General features: G+C 57.6%; 3 protein-coding genes and 1 long non-coding RNA gene across 9 annotated transcripts; 3 read left to right on the forward strand and 1 right to left on the reverse strand.

Moving 5' to 3' along the window:
- Positions 1–129: 129 nt before the first annotated feature.
- On the reverse strand, positions 130–11,006 carry BAD (BCL2 associated agonist of cell death). 4 transcript variants are annotated; one of them, XM_082477449.1, is made up of 4 exons: positions 10,856–11,006; positions 10,378–10,572; positions 1,287–1,480; positions 130–659 (listed from the first exon to the last, which is right to left on the reverse strand). In XM_082477449.1, exons 2-4 carry the CDS (start codon positions 10,562–10,564, stop codon positions 534–536), a joined length of 507 nt encoding a protein of 168 aa, XP_082333575.1. In that variant the 5' UTR covers positions 10,565–10,572; positions 10,856–11,006; the 3' UTR covers positions 130–533. The 4 variants fall into 4 exon arrangements, with proteins under 4 accessions (XP_082333575.1, XP_082333577.1, XP_082333576.1 ...); XM_082477451.1 differs by having other exon boundaries at positions 10,809–10,914; XM_082477450.1 differs by having other exon boundaries at positions 10,754–10,905.
- LOC309668117 lies at positions 1,487–9,542 on the forward strand. Its single transcript, XR_014268086.1, has 3 exons — positions 1,487–2,060; positions 2,168–3,615; positions 6,508–9,542. It is a non-coding gene; the product is annotated as an uncharacterized lncRNA (long non-coding RNA).
- Positions 11,007–11,052: 46 nt separating the features above from the next.
- Positions 11,053–15,634, forward strand: GPR137 (G protein-coupled receptor 137). Of its 2 annotated transcripts, none has more exons than XM_082477419.1 (8): positions 11,053–11,570; positions 12,683–13,054; positions 13,138–13,187; positions 13,915–14,140; positions 14,255–14,404; positions 14,530–14,658; positions 14,770–14,872; positions 15,178–15,503. In XM_082477419.1, the coding sequence occupies exons 1-8, from the start codon at positions 11,517–11,519 to the stop codon at positions 15,192–15,194; spliced, it is 1,101 nt and encodes a 366-aa protein (XP_082333545.1). In that variant the 5' UTR covers positions 11,053–11,516; the 3' UTR covers positions 15,195–15,503. The 2 variants fall into 2 exon arrangements, with proteins under 2 accessions (XP_082333545.1, XP_082333544.1); XM_082477418.1 differs by having other exon boundaries at positions 11,056–11,570; positions 14,770–14,885; positions 15,178–15,634.
- A 1,619-nt stretch (positions 15,635–17,253) lies between these two features.
- Positions 17,254–24,548, forward strand: KCNK4 (potassium two pore domain channel subfamily K member 4). Of its 2 annotated transcripts, none has more exons than XM_082477417.1 (7): positions 17,254–17,276; positions 18,754–19,019; positions 22,016–22,139; positions 22,274–22,434; positions 22,628–22,814; positions 23,321–23,460; positions 24,141–24,548. In XM_082477417.1, the coding sequence occupies exons 2-7, from the start codon at positions 18,831–18,833 to the stop codon at positions 24,543–24,545; spliced, it is 1,206 nt and encodes a 401-aa protein (XP_082333543.1). In that variant the 5' UTR covers positions 17,254–17,276; positions 18,754–18,830; the 3' UTR covers positions 24,546–24,548. The 2 variants fall into 2 exon arrangements, with proteins under 2 accessions (XP_082333543.1, XP_082333542.1); XM_082477416.1 differs by lacking the exon at positions 17,254–17,276 and adding an exon at positions 17,447–17,520.
- The last annotated feature ends 607 nt before the right edge of the window (positions 24,549–25,155 follow it).

Below are 25,155 nucleotides of genomic sequence, written 5' to 3' on the forward strand. Positions count from 1 at the left end.
CCCATGATGTCACTCAGAAACAGCCTCAGTTTCCCTTATATATAAAACGGGGGCATCTTTTGAAACTCTGTCAGTGCTACCGCTCCCCCTGCCCGCGAAGCCCCAAGCGACGGACATAGGAGACTCCACGGCACAGACGCGGGCTTTATTAGCACATTTCTAGCGAGCATCGGCCCGCAGCGTTACCGCGGAGGAAAGGGTTCTGGCGAAGTTAGGGTTAATTCTGGCGAAGTTAGGGTTAATTCCGGCTCGCAACTGGCGCAGGCGACTGTGGTAGCCCAGCGCCGGGGGCGGGGTCACAGGGCCAGTTCCAGCACCTAAGGGCGGAAAAACTTCAAAACTTCCGATGGGGGCCGAGCCCCTCCGCGGTCCTCGCACACACCGGAAGGGAATTGGGCTCTGGGTCAGACCGCCTCCTTCTGAAAGGGACGAAACTGAGCCTCCTTTTGCATAAGGCCTGCAGAAAAGACTTCCGCCCACTCCCAAGATGGCCGCCAGCAACGGTTGGGAGATTCGGGATGTGGGACAGAAGGTCACTGGGAGGGGGCGGGGCCTCCTCTCCCCAAGTTCCGGTTCCACCAGGACTGAAGGAAGCGCGCCCAACTGGGGCTTTGTCGCATCTGCGTCGCTGTGCCCGCGCTCTTCGGGCGAGGAAGCCCCTTCGGGGTGGGAGGAGGAAAGGGTTAAGTGAATTAGCTTATCCTGGCAGCTCGAGTCTGGCCCCTCCGCTTCCGGAATCCCACCGCCAAGTGAGATCCCGGGGGAGATAAAGACAATAGCTCCCAGCAGGCCCTGTACCAAGGGGTCTCCTGACTACTAAGCATGAGATCGCTTGGGCCCTTAGGAATGGACTGGTTAGATCCCAGACCCTCCATGCCGGGGGCGGTAAGAGAGGATGCCTAGGACCCTGTAAGCGCCAGAGCTGGAGATCTAGAACCTGGAAGATGGGTCCGTAATTCGAAAATTAAAGAAGGGGTTCCGAAATTGAGGTCCAGGAACCCGGATATCCGAAAGGGGTCGGTCAGGAGCACAGATGCCAGCATGCCCCGCGCTCAAAGGATTTGGGGAACCCAGGAGCCGTGGCCTTCCGGAGCCGGGTCTGGGTTACAGATCCCGAAACGCCCTGGGACTCGGGAAAGGACAGGCTGGAGGGAGGAGTCCCGAGACCGCAAATCCCGACATGCAGTGGGACTCGAATGGGACAGCCCAGTGGGAGGAGCCCCGGGAGTACAGGTCCCGGCATGCTCCGGGACTACGGTGCCTCGCGCGCCCCGGCCGGAGCTCACCTTGAAGGAGCCGTGGAACTCGTCGCTCATCCTCCGGAGCTCGCGGCCATATCGCTGTGCAGCCCAGAGGTTGGGGGGCGCCGAGCGCGAGCGGCCCCGGAAGGGGCTGGGCTCCTCCTCCTCCGTCCCTTCTTCATCCTCCGTCCCCGCGGAGTAGAAGCTGTGGCGACTCCGGGTCTCCACAGCCCCAGTGCCTGCAGAGAAGGTCAGGGGGTGGGGACGACGTGAATCTCAACTCCTCTGTGCCCCCAGCCCTGCCGAAGCCCTCAGCATTAGCTCCGTCGGCCCGCTGTGGTCTTTGCGTGCACATCACTCTACCTCTCAGAGCCCCAGTTCCCTCCTAAAGGAAGCTCATGGGGCTTTTGTGAAGATTCGAATTAACTTCTCCTTAATCCCACAAATCTTAATTGAGCCCCAACAATGGGCCAGGCCCTTAGTGTATAAAATGACTTTTCTCTGTGCCTGGCACAAAATAAGGGCATAAGAACTAGTAGTTAGAGCTGCGAGTGCGAGACGCTGGGGCTTCCCAGCAACCCCCTGGGCCGGTAGCTCTTTCCTCAGCTCCATTCCCCCGCAGAGGAAACCAGTCCCCTGGACGAGGAGGTCGCCCCAGCCAGGCGACCTGCAGCTGACCTGCTGGGATCCATTTGTTTCACTGTTGTGGCCTACAGGAGACCTTGGGCCCCCAGAGAACAAGAGCCTGTCAGCAGCGTGTCTGTACCTCTCACAGCACCCACTTTGGAGAAATTGTCCAGAAAGATCTGTTGACTTTAGGTAATACTTAGGGAGCACTTACTGTGTGCTAGTAGGCCCTGGGCATTACTTCATTATTCTCCTAACCATCCTGGGAGGTGAGTACTAACATTGCTTCCACTTTGCAGATGAGAAGACAGAGGCTTAAGAGAGGTTAAGACTTGCCCAGGGTCACACAGCTGTGAAGCTCTGAGGCTAGAAGTCCCTAGAGGTTTGTTGGAATCCAGAGTCCAATGATTATCCATTGAGCTACACTTCTTCCCTTGTCCAACTGCCCTTCAACTCCCTGAGCCTGTGTCCTCACCTCTCTGTGGGGATAAACCTAGTCCTTACTACCAGTGACTGCATAAGGGTCACATAAAGAGCGGGAAAGTGCTTTGTAAGCTGAAAGGGTGTGATGGATCATTATGCAAAGAGGTGTGTCCTGAGTTTGTCTGACCTTTGTACTGTGTGCCATCCCCCCAACTCCTGCCAACCCCACCCCCATACGCAGTCCAGCAAAGACCTAGAACACTCCCAGGAGCAAAAATCCAGAGCTAAGCATAGAGTGAAAGACAGGCATGGAAGAAGTACAGGGGACCAGCGTCCACAGGGAGGCGTTTTGGAGAAAGTAAGATCTAGACCAGGTCTTGAAGCCAGGGGTAACTGTCTCATCCTTCCCCAAAAGGCCTGTGGGTCAGCTCCAGGGCTGCTGGGCCTCCAAGGGTCCCATCTCCAGACACATGGCTGAGAAAGCCAAAAAGGGAAGAGGGAGCTGGATCCAGAAAGGCCTAGGCTAAGTGGGTGATAAGAGCTTCCTGGGCTTCACCAAAGCCTGAGGTCAGGTAGGTAGGGAGACCATAAAGCCTTTGAGGAACGAGTTGGCAGTGGGGAACGGGCAGCTAAATCAGCAGTCGGGATTGGGGGTGGGGGCTAAGGAGCCAAGAGCAGCAAGACCCCTGATGGGAACAGGTCCATCTGCAGAGCGCTGACCAGTTCTGTGGGGCGTGGGCAGCAGGGCCGGGTCCCCACCACCACCTTCCTGCTTTGTGACCTGGGGCCTTTAATCCCTTGGGGCCTCAGTGTAGTCCTCTGTGAAATGGACCCCAGACCCCAGGGCCTCCACGAGAACAAATGACACAGGGAGAGCTCCCTATTCTGCATTTTGCGTGTCCTGAAGGCTCCCAGCTTCCCAGTGAGGCAGAGGCCAAGTTCTCCCTATTTTACACGTGAGGAAGTAGAAGCACAGAGAGGTTAGGAACTTGCCCAGGGTCGCACAGCTGGTACACCCTGCCCGGTCACTTAAATGCTCAGGAACCATCAGCTATTATTTTCCTTTACCAGCACTAAGAATCCACACACCTCCACACTTGACAGATGCAAGGCCCAAGGGTCAGAAGATGAGTGATTGGCAGGTGGGCACTTGGTTTGGGCACTGCACCCTCGCCTAGGAACCAGAACAAGCAGAAGAGCACTCGCTGTGTCAGGTTGGAAGTGTGCTTCATGTGTATCAATTCCTTACGTCCTCATCACATCCTATGAAGGAGGTTACTCCCTGTTCCCATTTTACAGAGGAGAAAACTAAGGCACAGAGAGGGTAAGTAACTTGCCCAAGGTCACACAGCTAGTAGATGGCAGAGCTGGGATTCCAACCCAACCATTCTGGCTCCTGTGCCTGTGTGCTTAACTCTCATGCCCCCGGCTCCCCCCAGCAGCACCACGGGCCACCTTGGGGGCTCAGGTCTGGGAAGGCACCCCTGGTCCTTCTGTAAGTGCCAGCTCTACCAGGGGCCTACCCTAAGGAGTGGGGATTTTTACCAAAGCCATGGATTTAGCAACGCCAAGCCAGCCATTGTCAAAATGACACTCCTAAGTGTAAACTGAACATTTAAGTGTCCTTCTGTTTACTAGAAAAAAACCTGAGGGATTTTCTGTGAACTCCCTGGGGGAAGTGGATATGCCCCTCCCACCCTATGCATCCAACCTTCAATCAGCTCTCACCCCTACATGCCCCGGGGCAGGGCAGAGGTGGCCTCTCCGAGTCTGGGGAAGGTAAGGGTGAGGGAGGGAGCGTGGCTCCTGTCTCGTTGTGAGCATGGGTGGGTGCCCAGGCCTGCCCACTCACACCATCCTTCCAGAGAGCCTGCCTGGGGCTGGGGTGGGGAATTGGGAGGGGCCTAGGGCTGCAGGTGCCCCGAGGCCCACCCCAGGCTTTAAGTTCTTTACCCATTGGGCTTCTGGGTACGTGCATGGGGCTGGACACATCCATGTTCATGCTTCTGTGAGCATCCTTGCACACTTCATTAAAACAGTGGTGTTCCAGACAGTTCGAGGCAGTGAGGCTTTGCCATCAGGCAGGGCTGGGTTTGGATCCTGCTCTACCACATGTGGGTGGTTCACTTACTGCTCGCCCCCGGCAGGAGAGCAGCGTGGCATTCCTCCCTGAGCAGGCGCGCTGCCTGTCGTGTCTTGGCCCAGGCTTCCTGTGTCCCCAAAGCCGTTTGGGGTACAAAAGCCCCTTACTGTCCTGTAGAGAACATACCCCCACCTTGCTCAGAGCTGAGGAAATCAGAAAACACTAAAGCAGAGGCTGGCAAATGTTTTCTGTAAAGGGCCACATAGTAAATATTTTGGGCATTGCAGGCCACACAGTCTCTGTCACAACTACTCAACGTTGCAGTCACAGCTTGAAAGAAGCCAGAAACAATATATACATGGCTGTGCATTGCTGTATTCCACCAAAATTGTATTTGGGACACTGAAAATATTATTCTACTTTGGGACTTCCCCGGTGGCACAGTGGTTAAGAATCCACCTGCCAATGCAGGGGACACGGGTTCGAGCCCTGGTCCAGGAAGATCCCACATGCCGCGGAGCAACTAAGCCCATGCGCCACAACTACTGAGCCCGCGTGCCACAGCTACTGAAGCCCGCGCGCCTAGGGCCCGTGCTCCGCAACAAGAGAAGCCACCGCAATGAGAAGCCCATGCAACACAGCGAAGAGTAGCTCCCGCTCGCCACAACTAGAGAAAGCCCGCGCACAGCAACAAAGACCTAATACAGCCAACAAAAAAAAAACCTTCAGTGGCTCCCCATTGCCTATGAGATAAACTCCAAACTCCTGGGCATGGCCTTCAAGGCCCTTACATTATGGTTCTAACCTACACTTCCTTGTCTGCCATCAGAGGGGCATTGGTTATTCATGTCTCTTATCCCCTCTGAATGAACAGTAGTCCCCAGGTCTCCTCAGGGCCTGGGCCAACTCGCTGTAACAACAACAACTGCAGTAATAGTAAGAACAGCAAACCCTCCTCTGTGCTAGGCACTGTTTCTAAGCACTTTTCCTATACTAATGCATCAGATTCTCACAACAACCTTATGAGGTGGGACTAGTTCTAGTCCCATTTTACGGACAAGAAAACTGAGGCACCCAATGTTCATCACAACCTAAGTGTCCATTGACGATGAATGGATAGAGAAGATGTGGTATATATATACAATGGAATATTACTCAGCCATGAAAAGGAATGAAATAATGCCATTTGTAGCAACATGGATGGACCTAGAGATTACCATAGTAAGTGAAGTCAGAGAAAGAAAATATCACGATATCACTCATATGTGAAATCTAAAAAAATGATACAAATGAACTTACTTACAAAACAGAAATAGACTCACAGACATAGAAAACAAACTTACGGTTACCAAAGGGGAAAGGAGGTGGGAAGGGATAAATTAGGATTTGGGGATATTTTTTTCTTTTTGGCCGTACCACGCTCGGCTTGTGGGATCTCAGTTCCCCGATCGGGGATCAAACCTGGGCCATGGCAGTGAAAGCGCTGAGTGCTAACCACTGGACTGCCAGGGGATTCCCAGGACTTTGGGATTAACAGATACATACTACTATACATAAAACAGATAAACAACAAGGATTTACTGTATAGCACTGGGAACTATATTCAATATCTTGTAATAACCTATAATGGAAAAGAATCTGAACAGGAATATATATATGTATACGTATGTATAACTGAATCACTTTGCTGTATACCTGAAACTAACACATCATTGTAAATCGACTATACTTCAATTTTAAAAAAAGGAAAAACAAAGAAAACTGAGGCAGAGTGAGTTAAGTAACCTGCTCAAGCTCAACCTACCAATAGAGGGGAGAGCTGAGTTTGAACCCTGCAGTCTGGCCCAGGGCCTGGCACCGGGCTGCTTCTCCCACTGCATGTCCTTCCTCCCCTCTCCATCATCCACGCACCAGCCGCCCCAGGCACCAGGCTATGCAATGGAGCTGTCACAGCACACAAGGTGGCCACAGGCCTGCCCTGGGGACACACGCAGTCCACTACAGCAGGGGTGTGGAGGCAGGGAATATGAAGGGTGACAGGACCCTGCCCATCTGGAGGGGGCAGTGGCCCTGTGGCTCTGGCAGGTCACTGGCACTTGTGGATCTTTTATGGGAAAATCACTTGCTTTTTAGACATCGAAAACTAAGTCAAAAGTTTAAGGATGGGCTTCCCTGGTGGCGCAGTGGTTAAGAATCCGCCTGCCAATGCAGGGGACACGGGTTCAAGCCCTGGTCAGGGAAGATCCCACATGCCGCGGAGCAACTAAACCTGTGAGCCACAACGACTGAACCTGCGCTCTAGATCCCGTGAGCCACAACTACTGAGCCCACGAGCCACAACTACTGAATCCCACACCTAGAGCCCATGCTTCACAATAAGAGAAGAAGCCACTGCAATGAGAAGCCTGCGCACCGCAACGAAGAGTAGCCCCCGCTCGCTCGCCGCAACTAGAGAAAGCCTGCGCGCAGCAACAAAGACTCAATGCTGCCAAAAATTAATTAATTAAAAAAAAAAAAAGTTTAAGGAATCCAGTGCGGTCCTCTTACACGGTGGCTACTTTCTCCCCTGCCGGCCTCCTCATGGCTGGACCTGGAGTTGGGATAGTCATCCCCTTGACTTATTGCTGCTTCAGACCATTCTCACTCCCTCCTCCCCAAATCTAGTTTCTTGGGCTGTGCCACCCTTCCCGCTCTGGGCCTCAAGCACCCACCGCCCACAGGGTGGGCCCCTCGTGGGTGCAGGAGATTACTGGAGCTCCCTGCCGCTCTCTCTCCCCAGCCACTCCCTTAGCCGCTCGTGTCTTCATTCATTCACAGCACCGAAGTGGTCCTTCCCAGCTCCCTGCCTTGGCACCCCAGCTCTAATGATGCTGGGACTCCTCACACTTGGCCAGCTTACACTGCACACGAGCTAAGCCCCCAGCCACCTCCCTCACTGGGCTGAGACCAGCACAGGTCTGGTTAAGGCCAACTCCCTGCCAGTTTCCACAGGCAGCCGACTGGCCAGTGGGGCTGGAGGAAAGCACAGCCGTGCCACCTCAGTTCAAATTCACGGTCACGAGACCCAGTGGCCCCCTAGATGTTGGCCAGCACAACTTCCACACTCCATCCTCTAGGCCAAGACAACCACTTCCAACCTGCTCCTCTCTCCCCCTAAGCCCCCATCCCTCTCCCCACCCTCACTCCTGGCTCAAGACCTGGCTTCCTTTTACCAAGAAACTGGAAGCACCCACGAGAGAGACTTCTACTAGTTCCCACGAGGTATCTCCCCCTGCCCTCCACTGCTCTTAGCTGAGCCGCCCCTCCCCTGCACATCAGACTGCTCTCTCCAACTCAAGGACACTTCTCCAGCAAGCTTCCCTTCTCTTCTGCATCCTCCAGTATTTTCCTCGCTCCTGGATTACTCCATCAGCTTATAAACATGCTCTTTTGGGAATTCCCTGGCGGTCCAGTGGTTAAGACTCCATGCTTCCACTGTAGGGGGCATGGGTTCCATCCCTGGTTGGGGAACTAAGATCCCACAAGCTGTGCAGCATGCCCCCCCCCCAAAATGCTCTTTTCTTTTCCCTTTCTATCGTAAAAGACATAATAAAATAACTCTTCCTTGACTCTCCTTGGGCCTTCAGCTGCCACCCGCTCCTCTGTTCCTCTTTGCCAGAGCTCAGCTGCCAAGAGGGGGTGGGCTCTCCTTTCTACCTCCACTTCTCTTCCTATCAACCCTCCCCACTTGCCACCCAAGCCGCACTAGCCCTGTGTCGAGTCCAGTGCTCCACTCCCAGTCCTCCTCCAGCGGCCCTGGAAGGAGCCTCACGGGTTCAGCTCTCCCTTTCCTCACCAGACAGCTCCCTCCTTCTCAGACCCCAGTGCTGACTCCTCCTCTCCTGCTGCCCTCTGCAGGCTGGATCCCCAGGATCAGTCCAGGTCCTCCCCTGTCTACACTGGCTCCCAGGGCCCACAGAACACTACATCAGCGACTGCCAACTTCTACGTGTATCTATCCCTGCTAGAAGTCTCCACCTGGATGCCCAAAAGGCACTTCTAACCTGCTCTGGCCCAAACAGGGCTCCTGATCTCACCCCACGCCATCTCAGTTCCATCTCAGTTAAGAGCCACTCCATCCTTCCAGGTGCCCAGGCCAGATCCCTTGCAGCCATCTTCTCTGTGCCTCATACCCCACATCTGTTCGCCAGCAAATCAGGCCAGCTGTACCTTCAAGAGAAACCCAGAGTCCATCTACTTACCACTTCCACCGCCACCATCCTGGCACAGGCCACCATCCTCCCCTGTGGCACCGCCCCTGCCTCTGCCCATTGCAGACCCGGCTCAACACAGGGGCCCTGGTGATTCTCTCGAGGTCCAAATCAGATCAAAGCCCTCCAGGTTTTCACTCAAAGTGAAAGCCAGAGTCCTTACCTGGGCCTTCAAGGCCCTGCCCATCGGCCCCTCCTCCTCCCTTAACTCTTGATGAGTCTCCAACCCCCCCTCCCCTCACTGGCCTGAACTGTGTCCTGCCCTCAGGGCCTTTGCATGTGCCCTTCCCTCCGCCTGTAGGTCTCTGCCTGCATCTGTCTTCCCAGAGACCTCTGCCTGGCTCACCCCTCATGGATTCTAGCCTTTGCTGAAATGTTGCTTCTTACCAAGGCCCACCCTGACCACCTCAGTTAAAAATCACTCCCCCGGCCCCCCAGCGTTCTGGATTCCAATGAGAAAGTCAAGAGTGTGTCATGTAGTGCATCATCTTCTAACGCATTATATCACTCACTACTTTGTTTCTTTGTTTATGGCTTGTCTCCCCCCACCTACTAGAATGTGGGCAACCACAAGGGCAAGGGTTTCTCTCTTCTGGTCACTGATGAACTCCTGGCAGCTGGAACATACATTCAACACTTGACACAGAAGATGGGAAGGGACAGCCAGGTTGGGGGGTAGAAAGCTGTTTCAAGCAGAAAAACAGCAAGTGCAAAAATCTGGAAGTTAAAGAAAGCCTGCGGGAGTTCGGTGTGACAGACAGCGGGCTAGGGAGGGTTTTTTGTTTTGTTTTGTTTTTTGTTTTAGAGATTATATCCCTGACTAATAACTGAATACCAACCTTTTTGTTTGTTTGTTTGTTTCTTTTTTTTTGGCTGCACCACGTGGCTTGCAGGATCCTAGTTCCCTGACCAGAGATTGAACCCAGGTCCTAGGTAGTGAAAGCGCTGAGTCCTAACCAATGGACTGCCAGGGAATTCTCTGGGGAGGGGGTCTTAATAAGCCTTTCTGCTCCTGAAAATGGGAGGGCGTCAATTCGGCTTCTGCAGGCGAGGGACATGAGTTTTGTTTTCAGAAGATCTCTGTGGTTGTTCCAGGTGCCAAGGCTTGTGCTGGGCACTGGGGAGGTGGGGACTACAGAGAAATGGCCACTGCCCTCCAGGGCCCATCCTTCCATCTCAGCGCTGGGTCCCCCTGGGTAGGTGTGGAGGACAGCCGATGCTTCCCCAGCCCCACACAGACCCGCTGCCTGGTAGGGCTGTCTGCCTCTTAGGGTCACCTGGCCCTGGCAACTGGCAAGGACAGCCCGCGTGTGGGTGTGAGCCACAGGGCGGAAGAGAACACAGCTGGGGTTGGAAGGCTGGATCCCAGGATCTCAGGGAAAGTGCTAGCCTGGGGCAGGGCACCACCAAGTCTTCTAGCCCCAAGGAAATGCCAAGCAAGTGTGATCTAAGGCAAGTTGCCTCTCAGTGATTCTGTCCTGGCCCTAAGGTAAGAGCTACATACTTTGACCATTTACTAAGCACCAGCTCTATAATTAAGTGCTTCTTAGGTATTCCTGCTAATCATCCCCACAGCACTACAATGGTGGCGACTAATTGCTCTGTTTTACCGAGGAGGAAGCTGAGGTGCAGAGAGGTTAGGGACTTGCTCAAAGCCACCCCGTGAGTGTGGATGTGGCTGGGGTGCAGGGAGCTACTGGGCTGGAGGCCAGGTGGACAAGCAGGTGGTTGTTCTTGGGGCGGGGGTGCCTACCTCCATGGTGGCTGCTGCTGGCTGGCTGCCCCTGCTGGTGACCAGCTTCCCCCAGGAGGCCTGGGGCCGTTTGCTGGTGCTTGCTGGGACCTGGGGGCCTGTCCCCTGTGGGGCTGGGGCCCAGGCCCCTATCTGCAGGGCTGGAGTCTTCCTGCTCACTCTGCTCAAACTCTGGGATCTGGAACATGCTCTGGGCTGCGGGGGTAAGATGGTAGGCGGTTAGGGCACAGCTGGGGCTAACGGGGGCCGGCAGGGGTTGGGGGGGGCGCAGCCATCCCTGGCTCCCTCTCCCACCTCAGAACCCCAGGTCCACCCTGCCTCCCAGGCCCCTGGTTGTCCGTTGAGCCTGGCCCAGCAGGAGGCTCAACCTACCCACCCAGGATCTAAATCTCTCAGAGCCCTGGGGCGGTAGAGCAGCCCCAGGCCCCTACCCAGGCCTCGGCCAGACCCGCCCGTGGTGACGGCACACAGGTCTCACCCCAAGCCCGATCTCGAGGACCCTGACCCGGGCCCGCCGCGTCCCTCTAGCACCGAGAGAGTCCGGCCCTAGTTGCCTGGGCAACGGGAACTGTCACCGACACCGCCCAATCAGTTCTCGAAATGTCACTAACTGGCCAGCAGGCGGGGCCACTACCGGCCCGGGCCCCGCCCACCACCTTCCTCCTGGGTTCCTTCTACGTCTCCGGATGCTCAGCTCCCGACTTCCTTATGCCTTGGGCGTGTGTTGGAGCAGATGAGGGGTTCTTTGGGGTCCCCATCTGGGGGCCAGCTCCTGCTGACAAGTCCTTCAGGCCCTCTGGGCCTTAATTCCCACTCCTGTAAAATGGGGATAATGACACCTCCCTCAGGAGTCGGTGATCCTTGTAAACTGAGTGGTGATTACTGTGGGTGAAGGCACTTTGCAAAGCCGTAATTGAAGCTCAGCCGTCGGATGCAACTGTTGTTGTTGTTGTCACTGCTCCGTCTGAACCGGGTGGCCGGCTCGGGAAGTCCCCCTCCCTCCTCCCCGCGGTGGAAACCTCGCACCGCCCGCATCAGGGGCGCCACTCCCTGCGCCAACTCGGGAGCACTCGAGATAAGCGAGGGAGCCTCCGCCCTGGCAGGATGACTGCCCCGGCGCAGAAGGGACAGGGGCCCCTATGAGGGTGACCATAGGACTCGCGGAGCCTCGCGCCTGGCAGACGGCGGGCCAGGTGAGCGGGAACCGCCGCCGCCCAGGGAGTGCGCGGGCCGGCTAGCGCGGGCTGCGGGGCCAGGCGGGTTAAGGCCCGGGGGCGGGCCCCGGAGGCCATCTTGGCTGAGGGCGGAAGTTTCGTTCAGAGACTGGCTGAAGGGAAGTCGTTACCGCCCCGGGTCGGGCGGCATGATTTCGATTTGAGGATGGGGAAGAGAAGCATGGGAACTGCCGGGCCCCCAAAGAAGCAAGGGCCGCTGGCCCCGGGCAGTGCCCACCCGGGCACTGGCCGGACGCGGCGCAGCCCGAGTGTCACGGCCGCTCGCCGCCTCTTGTAACCCCTGACGCCCGCCAGCGGCGCAAGTCGCGCCAATTCTCGAACGGTTCCGCGCCGGGCGCGGCGCGGTTCTGCGTAGCAGGGGCCGGACTCTGAGCAATTTGCGTAGCGAACGGCGGCCGCGCAGGCGCAGGAGGGGGCGGAGCAGCGGAGCCGGGGAGCCGGAGCCCCGCGTCCCAGCGACCGGAGCCGGCTACCCCAGCGGCGGCCTGAGGACCCGGCGTCGGCCTCCTCCCGCCCCCCGCGGCTGGAGAGTAGACGCAGTGGGGGGTGGGGTGGGGGCAGCGTCCGGAATCCCGAGGACGGAAGGCAGAGGCCCTCCCCATCCGGATTGTTGGAGGGGAGAGAGTCCCCCAGTTTGGGGAGGGGGAGAGCCAGGCGTTGAGCGTCCCCAGCAGCGGCCGCTACCCTGAGCAGACTGGCGTCGGCCGGCTCTCCCCCTCCTGCCAGGACAACTCCAGCGACCAAGGCCAGGGGCCCCTCTTCTTCAGCCTCTGCACCTCCACCCCCCTCCCCACCCCCGGCTCTGAGGCTGGCCCAGAGAGCAGTGCTCCCCATCCCCCTCTGCCCTGGAGAGGAAAGGCTGTCCTTCCACACCCCTGAGTGAGGGACCCAGGTTGCCTGTGCCCCGCAAAGGCAAGAGTCCCTCTATTCAGGGGGGGAGGGCCTGGCCAGCCACAACTTCTTTCCCCCTGAGCTCCCCATCTCTGTCTCTGCACCCTACAACTCCCACCCCTCCGTATTTATTTCCCTGGCCCCCTGCCAGCCCCTCCATCTCTGTCTCCGGGATTCAGGCCTCCCTCCCTGACATGGAGAGTAACCTGTCTGGCCTGGTGCCTGCTGCTGGGCTGGTGCCTGCGCTGCCGCCCGCCGTGACCCTGGGGCTGACTGCGGCCTACACCACTCTGTATGCCCTGCTCTTCTTCTCCGTCTATGCCCAGCTCTGGCTGGTGCTCCTGTATGGGCACAAGCGTCTCAGCTATCAGACGGTGTTCCTGGCACTCTGTCTGTTCTGGGCTGCCTTGCGTACCACCCTCTTCTCCTTCTACTTTCGAGATACACCCCGAGCCAACCGTCTGGGGCCACTGCCCTTCTGGCTTCTCTACTGCTGTCCTGTCTGCCTCCAGTTCTTCACACTGACGCTTATGAACCTCTACTTTGCCCAGGTAACCATGGTGACGGGTGGGGGTGGGCAGTGGGGTGGCAAGCCCCAAGGGCCCCAAAGATTGATGGGCGTCTCTGCTCCCAGGTGGTGTTCAAGGCCAAGGCAAAGCGTCGGCCAGAGATGAGCCGAGGCTTGTAAGTACTCGGGACACTGGTGGGTTCAGCCTCCAGGTCAGGGGCAGGGAGAAGCCCGGTGTCCATTCCTTCCTCCCTGGTAGGTCTGAGGCGAGGACAGCCCAGAATATTTGTGAAAGGCTTGGAAGAGTTAGGCATCTGGTGCAGATGGCTCAGCAGAGGCGCATTGCATATGTGAAGGACAACTATAATAGAAACAGTTGAGATACTGTGAAGGGAGAGGGTACCAATGTCATCCATGATGGAGGAAGAGTTGGAGGCTCCAGCCCTTGGAAACTCCAAAGCCAAAGGGCACTTCTGGGTGACCTTGGGCAGTGATACTCTTGTCATTTGTATAACATCTCACAGTTTATTAAGAGCTTTCACAAACATCTTTAATTTTTACAACTTACCTGTGAAGCTGTTATTATCCCCATTTGAGAGGTGAAGACACTGAGGCCCAGCAAGGTAAAGCAACATGTTCAAGATCACATACCTGGCAGGAGGCACAGCCAGGGCTTAAACCCAGATTTCTGACTCCCAATCCAGTGCTCTTTCTGCTGTACCACAGCCGTCAGTCATCTTCTGACCTCTTTAGCTTCAGTTTCCTCATCTGTAAAACTAGAGGAGCAGGGTTCAGACTGGATGACCTGAGGTTCTGATTGACACCGGGGTCTCCTGGGGGAGGCTGGGTGGTTGGGGAGCGCCAAGGGTGGTCTTCTGGGGCTGACCGTGCTGTGGGCCGCAGGCTGGCCGTCCGAGGGGCCTTCGTGGGGGCCTCGCTGCTCTTTCTGCTGGTGAATGTGCTGTGTGCAGTGCTGTCCCGCCGGCGCCGGGCACAGCCCTGGGCCCTCCTGCTGGTGCGCGTCCTGGTGAGCGACTCCCTGTTTGTTATCTGCGCACTCTCTCTTGCCGCCTGCCTCTGCCTTGTCGCCCGGCGGGCTCCCTCCACCAGCATCTACCTGGAGGCCAAGGTAGGGCCACAAGTGCTGATGCCTGGGTGTCCTTTGGGGTGTTTGGGGTCTTCAGAGTAGAGAGAAAGCTGGAACCTACCCTTCCTAAGGATCCTCTGTTGTCATCTGTGCCAGGGGACCAGTGTGTGCCAGGCAGCTGCGATGGGTGGCGCCATGGTTCTGCTCTATGCCAGCCGGGCCTGCTACAACCTGGCGGCCCTGGCCTTGGCCCCCCGGAGCCGGCTGGACGCCTTCGATTATGACTGGTACAACGTCTCTGATCAGGTGGGCATTCGGCACATCTGCCGCCTCCTCAGTAGCTGTGGCTCTTGGCCCCAAGCTGGCCTGGGCCCTGTCTGGGTGCCCCATTGGCACGACTGCAGGTTGGCACAGCCCCTACCTCCCCACAGGCGGACCTGGTGAACGACCTGGGGAACAAAGGCTACCTGGTGTTTGGCCTCATCCTCTTTGTGTGGGAGCTGCTGCCCACCACCCTGCTGGTGGGCTTCTTCCGGGTGCACCGGCCCCCACAGGACCTGGTGAGGGCCAGTGGAGAGGGGCGACACTGGGGGTACCTGGGCTGGGTTCTGGGGGTTGGGGGAGGGCAGTGGGGGGCAGGAGGAAGCATCAATGGCGGCTCCCTCCCCCAGAGCACCAGCCGCATCCTCAACGGGCAGGTCTTTGGCTCCCGTTCCTACTTCTTCGACCGGGCACACTGCGAGGATGAGGGCTGCTCTTGGGAGCACAGCCGGGGTGAGAGCACCAGGTAGGAGTCCCGGTTCCACCTCAGGACCCCTGGGCTCCCGGGTTGCCCCATTGAGCCATGGGGACTTACAGCTGGGCCTTCCCACACCCCCACCCGTGCCACGATCTGTACCAGGTGAGGTCCCCTCTGGTTTGCTATTGCTAAAGCCTCCACCTCTCTCTCCAAGATGAAGTTTGCCATAGTCAGAGAGGTCTGGGTCACTGGGCTCTTCTAGGTGTCTCTCCCTCCCCCAACTCTTGTGACCGTGGTCCTAGTGACTGCCGTGGAACTGAGCCTGTTTCTCTGCCTGCAGCATGTCAGGCAGCCTAGGCTCCAGCAGCTGGTACGGTGCCATCGGGCGGGAGCCAGGCTGGTGCGGGGGCAGCCAGACGCGGACCACTCCTCTGCTCTTCTCCCAGGTTCTGGGACCAGGCAGCCACCATCACAGTCTCTACTCTACCCCACAGACGTGATTCCCCTTCATCTCCCCCCAGAACACCCAGACCCCAGTCCCTCCCACCCCAGGCCCCTGTGCCAAGTTCATCTGCCGCTTCTTGCCCGGGATCCCGGGGGCTGTGGCTGCCTCTTTCCCAGGCCGGCTCCTTGCTACTCCTGTTGTAGTGAGCTTGTGCTGTCCCCTAGGATGGGGGGCATGGCCCTGGCTGCCAGATGCTCATAGCACCCTGGCATGATCTACCAGCTCTGCTTCTACACCAGAGCCAGCTACCTCTCCTGTGCCTGCCACTCAATAAACAGTGTCTGTGCCCCGAGTCTGTTCCCTGTTTGTCAGTTGTCTGCTTGTGTTTCTCACACCGTTGCCTGTTTGGTCTAAGGCTGATCAGACACTGGCCCTTGAAGGGGGCTGCTGGGCTGGGCAGGGGCCATTTACCTCCTCCGAGGCTGGTGGGTAAGGAGACGGAGGAGCCTGCAGTCTGAGGGGAAGAGAGACCAGAAGGGCCCTGCTTCCACTCCAGTCCCTTCGCCGCTTGAATGATTTCTACTCTTTCCTCAAGATCTGCTTCAAATTTCACCTCCTTTATGAAGCCTACCATCTCCAGTTCAGGGAACTGTGTCCCCCCCTCCCGGGTCCCTTGGCACAGTGATTGCATGGCTACTATGCCTCTTACCCTTAGTGGATAGGGATTTCTAGACACCCTGTTTTCCTGTCATTATGCCCAACCTGGCCTTCAGGTCCAGGAGTTAGTCCAAGGCCTGCGGAGGAGGAGGTGGCCAGTAACTGAGCAGCCCCCGTCTCCCTAGCAGGTGTGGATTTGGCCAGATGGTTGGGCTGCCCCCACACAGTCTGTGGTGGTCCTGGGGGGCCCCTAATAGTGCAGTCACTGCCCTCTGTAGTCACAGCCCTTACAGATCTGTCATCTGTCGCATGGCCGGGAGTCATTTATCAGAGGGTCCGTCTCCTGCCCATGTGTGTGGCCATTTGTTCCAGCTCCTTGGAGTTCCTGGGGTCTAGCACTGAGCCTGTCTTGAAACCCTTCACCTGGGACTCTCCTGAGCAGCAGGCCTCAGGGCCCCCAGAGAGGGCATCCGAGACTCAGAGAATCGGCTCGAAACTGGACAATCACTTTTTTTGAAAGGAAAACTGCCAACATTTGTAGGGCACTTAATTGTGAGTGCCAGGCTCTGTTTTGAGCATTTACAAATACCAACCACTTTAATGCTCAGAACAGCAGCCTGAGGTGATAGTCATCCCTTTTCTGTAAGTGGGGACTGGGAGGTGGGGGGAGTTTGGTAACCTGTCTAGGCCCCCTACTGGTAGAGGATGGTCAGCCTTAGAGCCCATGCTTAAAACCACCCAAGTGAAGGCTGAGGCCCCCAGGCAAGAGGAGGGTCTTTGGCAAGATCAGAGTTGTAAAGAAATGGGTAAGAGCAGAGAGGAGCTGAGTTCAGGACCTGCCAGGGCCCTGCTGTTCAGACAGTGGGGGAGGGAGTGCTGGCACCAGTTCCAGGCTGGGATGGGCATGGAAGTGAGGAACAAGGGATGGGGATGCAGGAGGTGCCCCACCGTGATTTCCCAGAGCTTGGTCCCAACCCTACCTTGGCCAATTCCAGATTGCCTCAGGGGATCCCCCACCCCTTTGTCCCCTGGGATCTCCTTCCTCATGAGTGCAGAGCCCAAGGGCCAGGCTGTCCCTCGGGGCGGGGAGCTGAGGGCCCTTCCCACCTGGTAGTGGGCCTGGAAGATGCTGGGAGATTAGAGTGGAGCCTGTCCGAAGAGGTGAGCCGGCTGATGTCCAAGTTGGGGCCGTGCCGCTGGCCACGCTGGCTGGCCAACAGGGCAGAACCAGGGCCCCGGTCTAAGACTCCAGGCCTGACCCAACGGCGACCCCTCCCGGGCTCCTCTGCCACTCATTTCCCGGGACCGGCCAGGATTGGGGGGCTGGGCAGCCGCAGGTAAGGGTCTGCGGAGAGCAGCGCCGGAGGCGAGGGCGAGGCACAGCAGAGGGAAGCGCGGCGCTGGAGAGGTTAAATGCGGGAGGAGGGGGGCTTCTGGCGGCGGGAGGGGGGTCCCAGCACCGGCGGCCGCCCGCTCCGCCCCTGCCCCTGCCGCCGCCTCCGCGGCCCAGCCGGCAGGCACCGGCGAGGCCGCGCCGGAGCCCGGGCCGCAGCCGCAGCCGCAGCCGCAGCGTGGCCAACAGTGAGTGCGGGGCGGAGAGGGCGGGCGCGCTGGCGCGGAGAGGGAGTGCGGGGCGGCGAAGGGCGCCGGCCGGTCTCCGGGGCTGGGGCGCGCAGGGGGCGACCGGCCGGCAGAGGCGCCCACCTCCCCGCTCGTGGGCGCCTCTGGGAGTCCTGCGGCCGCGCATCCAGCCGCCGCCCGTCACGCTCCGAGGCGTCGGCGTGAAGACGCGGGGAGGCCGTGGGAGCGAGTGGCGGGGGTGCGGTGTCTGGGCAGTGGGCGCTGCGCGGTGGCCCCGCGGTCTGGGTATGTGTGTATGTGAGTGTGTGCGCACAAGTGTGTGGGCCTCTGGGGGCCTTGGCCCGGCGCGCACGGCCCTGAGGGTCCGGTGTGCCCGAGAGGCCGGGGAGTGTGCAGGTGGTGTGTGTGTGTGCGCGCAGCCCGGGCAGAGGGGCCGCCTGGAGCCGCAGGGTGGAGCGTGGGCGCGCGGGTCTTTGTGCCCGCGTGTGTGCGCGAGGGCGCCGCCGCCCGCTGTCCCGGGGGCTGACAGCTGTCCAGGGGATGCTGCACTGGTCCGGCCCTGGTCGCCCCCACCGCGCTGCTTCCCGGAACCCAGTACCCTCCCTTCCCCTCCGCCCTGCCTCGCCTCTGCGCAGCGATCGGGACCCGCCCCAGGGTTCCTCGAAAGCCCAGCGGGGCGCTGGGGGACACTGTAGGCTCCCCGTCCGGTCCATCGCGTCTAGAAGAGGAGCAAGGAGAGGCAGGAGGGGAGCGAGAAGCCGCGAAGATGCTGCCGCAGCCTCGGCGGACGAGCCAGGATCCGCCATACCCGTCCCCGCCCTGCACAGTCCTCTGTACCCCCTCAGCCTCCAACTGGAAGGCGGGTTCCCCACGCCCCCTCCAGGCCCCCAACATTTCCTCGCTCGTCCTGCCTCTCCCTCGGCAGGCTCGGTCTCTCTTTCCCCCTTCCACTCTCCTTCCTTTCCTTTCCCGGTGCCCTCTTATCTTCTCACACCCTGGAGTCCCCGGAGGGGGACTGAGGGCCGGGTAGTGGAGGTAAGGGGGAGGACAGAGGTGGGGGGACTGGGTGTGTCCTGGTACCAAGTGTCCGGCCAGAAGGATGTGAGGAGAAGACGTCTGTGGGTAGTAGGGCTGGGGGGCTCTAAGGCCATTGGGTGTGTAGGGGTTGGAGAAGGAGGGTGTAGGGGTGTCAGGTCAGGTTATTGATCCCAGCATCCCTGGTTCTGCCCACAGTGACTGCAGCTCCCCAGGAGCCCCCTGCCCGGCCTCCCCAGGCGGGCCGTGGAATTGGCCGGGCCCCTGGGCGCGCCATGCGCAGCAGCACACTACTGGCACTGTTGGCTGTGGTCCTGCTCTACTTGGTGTCCGGTGCCCTGGTGTTCCAGGCCCTGGAACAGCCCCATGAGCAGCAGGCCCAAAGGGAGCTGGGGGAGGTCCGAGAGAAGTTCCTGAGGGCCCATCCATGTGTGAGCGACCAGGACCTGGGGCTCTTCATCAAGGTGCGTGGGTGGGGGAGAGCTCCTTCAGCAGTCACCCATGACCCCCCTGACACTAGCTGCATGCCACTGGGACCCTGTGCTGGAGTGCTGCTTCCAGACCCGCACCCCTGAAGGCAGGGTGCAGCTGGGGGGTGCAGGGCAGAGGCTGGGATCCAGGTCTTTGTGTTTTCAATATGGCGGCCAGGGCCGCATTTGTTTTCCTTGCTGTGCCTGGCATTGGATTCTCTTCCTAAAATGGCTCCTTCCGTGTGTGATAGTGGTTGAATGAAGGAACGCATGAAGGAAGAAATGAATAAATGGCTGTAGCAGATGAGATATGTTACATTTTCTCAGGTCTAACTCACTGGTTTAGGGTTGCCAGATGAAGTCTGGAATACCCAGTTAAATGTAAATTTCAGCTAAAGAATGAATACTTTTAAAATATAAGTATGTCCCATGCAGTATTTTTATTTGCTAAATCTGGCAACCCTACACTAGTTCCTATGCTTCTTTGAAGTCACAGATGCCTCAGAGAAACCCAAGAACACTGTGAACACTTCCCCACCCCCTACCTCCAGAAAAGTGCACATATAAACATGTACTGATGATTTCGGAGGATTTCAGGATCCCCCAAGCTGGTCCATGCCATCATGGATGCCAGGTTGAGCACACCTTCCCACCAGGACACATGCTTATGATGCGGAGGCTAGAGGGAGGGCGAGTCAGGGATGGGGTCAACTTTGGACCAGTGACTAAAGAAAGTGTGGGTTGCAGCCTTCTGGGCTACTGTCAGGCAAGCACCTCTGCTGCTCTCTCTCTGATTGAGCCACTGTCATATTTTAAAAAATAAAGTAACATTTAACTTTAATACATTAATGTTTATTATTTTATTGAAAGGCACCCCCATTTCCTGTCCCTTCTTTTGGAGGGAGGAGCCGTCAACATGGAGCCTCGGTGTTCCAGCTGACTCCCAAGGTGGCAGGACCTGGAGCAGAGATGAGGATGGGGTGGGTCCAGGACACAGGCAGCTTGACATTGTCTCTGACACCTCCAGAATGCCCAGCAAAGCTCCGAGAGGCCTGGGTAGGAGAGTGTCTGGCCAGACCACAGGGCAGGAGGAGGGAGGGAATCTGACCTATTTTATCTTCACAAAGGAATTCCTTTTTTCCTGGATTAAAAAAAAAAAAAAAAAAAAAAAAGACGAAGAAGAAGAAGAAGAAGAAGAAGAAGAAAAGGAAGGGCAGAACCAAGCAAGGAGGGCAACAGCTGCTTTATTTCTCTTCCATAATTAGTCATGCAGCAATTATGCACCTACTATGTGCTAGGTGCTGTGCTGCACACCATAGGGTGAGCAGGGAAATTGATATTGGGGTGGAACAGATGCAGACTCTACCCTAGAGGATGTTACATCTAGGTGAAGGGACAAATCCATGGAAAGTTCACTGTAGGATTTAGTAGAAAAGGAGCTTTCATTACTTCCTTCTTTGTTAAATGCCTGTTGTATGCTGGGCCCTGGGCTAGGTGCTGGGGGCAAGGAGGGAGATGCCAGGGGCCTTTGGGAAGAGCTGGTAATTGAAATGAAGCAGGTGAGATGGGTAGAATTTAGAGATGTGTGATTGGGTTGAAAGAGACTCCCAGGCAGAGGAACAGCATGGGCAAAGGCGTGGAGGCTGGAAGGCTCAGAGTGTTTTTTGCAGTTCTTGGATTTAACAGATGCCTAGTCATTTGAAGCAAAAATTAGAACACACAAAATGACAAAGAATTTTTTCCCCTAAGTAGTGAATTTATTGGAAAAGTGTTGCAAAATAAAATTAAATCACTTTTAATCATACATTTCACTTCTTGGCTTTATTAAACAATTATTTCAGGAAATGGAATCATCTCAGAAAATCCGGGGATAAGGTCACTGTAACTTGAATTCCAAAATGGGAGTCCCAGGAGTGAAGACTGGGGAAAGGGAGGGTGGGACCGGATTGAGAAGGGGCTTACAGGCTGGGCTGGGGACTTTGGACTCTATTCTGCAGATAGCAGGGAGGGACGGAGATTTTGGGCAGTCACTTTAGGAAGATTAATTTGGAATGTGTCTTGCTAATGAGGACTTGCAGTCAGAGAGAAAGAAGGTGGTTTATGACCTCCCTCACACCACTTGTGTCTTGGCTCTGTGCTCCTTGGGGAAGGGCCCCTCTGCACCCCCTTCCCTTTATGCTCTGACCTCCATCACTTAGGGCAGTCACTCTCAAAACACAGACTCCGCCTCTGAGGGAGGCAGACTGGTTGGCAAGAGGGGCAGACACATGTCCATTTCATTAATTTAATCATGTTTATTGAGCACCTACTATGTAGCACAGGGTTTGGTTTGGACTTCAGCAGGGTGGGCAGGGGTTTATGTATCCATGACCCACCTAAAACTGGATGCAAAATTTGTTGGTATGTGAACCTTCCTGGAGGGAGGGTCCCTAACTTTCATCAGATTTTCAAAGGCAAGGGACTCAAACTCAGCTTCCAAAGGGGCAGTGGGAGTGGTGGGGTCTGTGGAAAGCTGGAACTCACTGGGCATGATCTCTACCTGGGGACTAATTTCACAAACACACAGTGCTTGCTTTGATGTGAGTGCTTTAACTCTTCACAATAACTCTGTGAGGTAGGTACTATTATCACCATCCCCAAATGATAGATGCAGAAATTGAGGCACAGCTCAACTTCACCTAGCACCAAGATTTGAACCCAGGCAGTCTGGTCCCAGAGTCTGTGCTCCTGACCACTGTAAAACTGGAAATCTGTTATATGAAATTAAGGGGCCGATAATTCAAATGTCTCTAAAACAATGTGTTGGTCAAACAAAATTGGGCTCTCTAATTTGCAATGTCTGCTCTAAGGGATTGCCTTTAGGGAGACCAGAGGGCAGGGGAGAGCTGGGAGGGGTAAGGAGGGAAACACCTTGGAGACTGGAGGGCCAGGGGGTTGGCCAGGACAGGAGGGAAGGACTGAGGTTCCTCCTTATGCATCTTGTCCTGCAGGAGGTGGCTGATGCCCTGGGAGGGGGTGCAAACCCTGACACCAACTCAACCAGTAACAGCAGCCACTCAGCCTGGGACCTGGGCAGCGCCTTCTTTTTCTCAGGCACCATCATCACCACCATCGGTGGGGGAGGGGACTGGTCATGGGGTGGGGGTGGGGGCACGGGGTGGCTGGGCTTTCTCACTGGCGAAGGCGCAGGGGGAGGTAGGGGGGGTGCCAGGCAACCCCTAGAGCTGCTGCACGGCCCCTCTGCCCAGGCTATGGCAACGCGGCCCTGCGCACAGATGCTGGGCGCCTCTTCTGCATCTTTTATGCACTGGTGGGGATCCCGCTGTTCGGGATACTGCTGGCAGGGGTCGGGGACCGGCTGGGCTCCTCCCTACGCCGCGGCATTGGTCACATCGAAGCCATCTTCCTGGTGAGCTGCTCCACACCCTGCGCGCCCTTGCGTTGGGCTCGGGATACACTTCCCTACACACCCACCCGGCACGTGAGCGGGGGGCGCCTGAATCGCGCGAACCTCGGACACGGGCTCCCAGAAGAAGGTTGTGGGGTGTGAGAGCCGGAGGTTTTGGTGACTCCTCGGCCCTGCCTACTGCCCTTCCCTGCAGAAGTGGCGCGTGCCGCCGGGGCTGGTGCGGATTCTATCGGCGGTGCTCTTTCTGCTGCTCGGCTGCCTGCTCTTTGTCCTCACGCCCACGTTCGTTTTCTGCTACGTGGAGGGCTGGAGCAAGCTGGAGGCCATCTACTTCGTCGTGGTGACGCTCACCACGGTGGGCTTCGGGGACTATGTGGCCGGTGAGGCCACTTTCTTGGGTTGCACTTCCCTACCCACTTTATTCCTGCCCAGGGACTCTGCAATCTTGCTTCTCCCTCCAAGTTCCACAGGGCGCTTGTGCGCTCACACGTGCTTGCTCCAATCCCTACATCCACTCACTGAATGCACCCTCCCATTTTTCCAGGGATGCAACACCTCGTGCCCACTTACATTCTCGCGTGCTTGCACCCCACGCATGCTCACATATATTAAGTGACCCCTTCACACGTGCCACATTCTTGTACACGTGCACCCCTCACACATGCTCACATTCTTGCACGTGAGCACCCCGCTTACTCTTCTCTTGCACACCTTCAAGTCACTCCCACTCATCTTGCATCCATTCGCGCACTCTAGCTCATACCCACTGTCCTGGGGAGGGCGGATCCTCTCAATGAGTTGGGAGGAGGGGCAGTGAACCAGAGACTCACAGGCTCAAGGCGTGTCTCACAATCAACTTCTTTCTGCCCTCCCCGTGGCGTCCCAGGAGCCAGCCCCAACCAGAACTCTGCAGCCTACCAGCCGCTGGTGTGGTTCTGGATCCTACTCGGCCTGGCCTACTTCGCTTCAGTGCTCACCACCATCGGGAACTGGCTGCGAGTAGTGTCCCGCCGCACTCGGGCAGAGGTAGGCGCCCCTGCGTCGACACCGCGCCTGCGCCGTGGCGCTGATGCACTGTTCACCAGCAGCAGGTTGACTAGTCTGCCTCCCTTCCAGAGTGTGGGCTCCCCAAGGCAGGGACTGAGGGAGCCCCAGTGTGCACCGGCCGGGAACAAAGCGATAAACTCTGACAGGTTTGCAGGTGACTCCATCTCTACTCTCATGGATAAGGTTACCAGATTTAGCAAATAAAGATGAAGGAAGCCCAGTTGATGAGAATTTTCGATAAGTTGCAAATAATATTTGAGTATAAATGTCCCAAATATTGCATGGAACATACTTACACTAAAATTTTATTTGTTGTTGTATTTTTATTTATTGTTCTAAATATTTTGTAGCCCCACTCCTTGCTCCCGGCCGTGGAGCGGGTGGAGGCGCAAAGGTCTCTGGGGGCACGGGAGGGAGAGCTGAAATAAAATCCGGTCGGTCTTTTCTTCTGGAGAAAAGGGCACTTCCTCGCAGATGGAGGAGGGGAGACCATGTGGCTGGGTGATGAGCTTTTCCCTCCTCCGGCCTTTTCCCACTCTTGAGGCAGGAAGACGAGGCGGAAAAGAGGGGCAATGCCTGATTGGGGAAGGGGCAGGCTCCCGGGGTTGCGGAGACGGTCGAGGAGCCCCGGTCGAGGACTGCCTTTCCTCCCCGCGCAGATGGGCGGCCTCACGGCGCAGGCTGCCAGCTGGACCGGCACGGTGACCGCGCGGGTGACCCAGCGAGTCGGGCCCACGGCACCACCGCCGCCGGAGAAGGAGCGGCCACCCCTGCCTCCGCCGCCGTGCCCAGCGCAGCCCGCCAGCAGGCCCCTATCCCCTGCGGCCCCGGAGAAGACCGAGCCACCCTCCCCGCCCACGCCGCCCACCCCGCCCACGGCCTCCGCGCTGGACTACCCCAGCGAGAATCTGGCCTTCATCGACGAGTCCTCGGACACGCAGAGCGAGCGCGGCTGCGCACTGCCCCGCGCTCCACGGGGCAGCCGCCGCCCCCTCAACACCCACAGGAAGCCCGCGCGGCCCCGCGGCCCGGGGCGCCCCCGGGACAAAGGCGTGCCCGCGTAGGGGCAAGACCCCTGCCCGGGCCTCTCAAAGGGCTCCGTTCTTGCTCTCTCCCCGGCATGCTCTGCTTGTTTAACCAAAGAGCCCTCTCTCGACCGACCGGACTGAAACCTGGGGAGGAGGCTACGGGTTGCTTGTCTGCCACTCTCTGCTCCTGGCCCTCTCCTCACTTCATCCATTTCCAGAACCCCAAGGCTTTCTGTCTCGCTGTCCGTCTGGGCCTGTCCCTCACAACATCTCACGACTGTGCCTCAAAGCCTGCATCAATAAACGAAAACAGTCTGCACCGCTGCGGGCGTGGAGCTCCGGGGATGCGAGAGGGTGTGCGAGTGCTTGCGTCGTCGGGCCACCTCCGGGGCAAGTCAGGACTCCCCCACGACCCCCAGGCCAAACCCTACCCCCCACCCCCCGACCCATCGGTCAAGGCGCGGCACTCTTGGCTGTGCTTGGACAGGTGTCTCTGCCTGGAGGTTAAGGGTAGGGTCTGGCATGGGAATCTGCCAAGATGGGCGGTGCCTCCATCCTCAGTACAGCTATGGGGGAAGGGATGGGGAGACATAATGGCATCTAGTGTGGAGGGCTGTAGCTTGAATTTTTCCCGCGCGAGACCCCC

This window comes from Balaenoptera physalus, assembly GCF_965194825.1.
Source record: "Balaenoptera physalus genome assembly, chromosome: 10".
Classification (NCBI taxonomy): domain Eukaryota; kingdom Metazoa; phylum Chordata; class Mammalia; order Artiodactyla; family Balaenopteridae; genus Balaenoptera; species Balaenoptera physalus.

Bases quoted from the DNA above. Each gene is read 5' to 3' on its own strand.
- GPR137 (XM_082477418.1), top strand. From the start codon at position 11,517: ATGAGGGTGACCATAGGACTCGCGGAGCCTCGCGCCTGGCAGACGGCG. The intron at 13,055-13,137 runs GTAACCATGGTG...CTCTGCTCCCAG, and splicing joins TGAACCTCTACTTTGCCCAG to GTGGTGTTCAAGGCCAAGGC. The intron at 13,188-13,914 runs GTAAGTACTCGG...TGTGGGCCGCAG, and splicing joins CCAGAGATGAGCCGAGGCTT to GCTGGCCGTCCGAGGGGCCT.
- KCNK4 (XM_082477416.1), top strand. The intron at 22,140-22,273 runs GTGGGGGAGGGG...CCCTCTGCCCAG, and splicing joins CACCATCATCACCACCATCG to GCTATGGCAACGCGGCCCTG. The intron at 22,435-22,627 runs GTGAGCTGCTCC...CCTTCCCTGCAG, and splicing joins ACATCGAAGCCATCTTCCTG to AAGTGGCGCGTGCCGCCGGG.
- BAD (XM_082477449.1), bottom strand. From the start codon at position 10,564: ATGTTCCAGATCCCAGAGTTTGAGCAGAGTGAGCAGGAAGACTCCAGC. The intron at 1,481-10,377 runs GTAGGCACCCCC...CCTTCTCTGCAG, and splicing joins CAGCAGCAGCCACCATGGAG to GCACTGGGGCTGTGGAGACC. The intron at 660-1,286 runs GTGAGCTCCGGC...CCCACCCCGAAG, and splicing joins AGTTCCACGGCTCCTTCAAG to GGGCTTCCTCGCCCGAAGAG.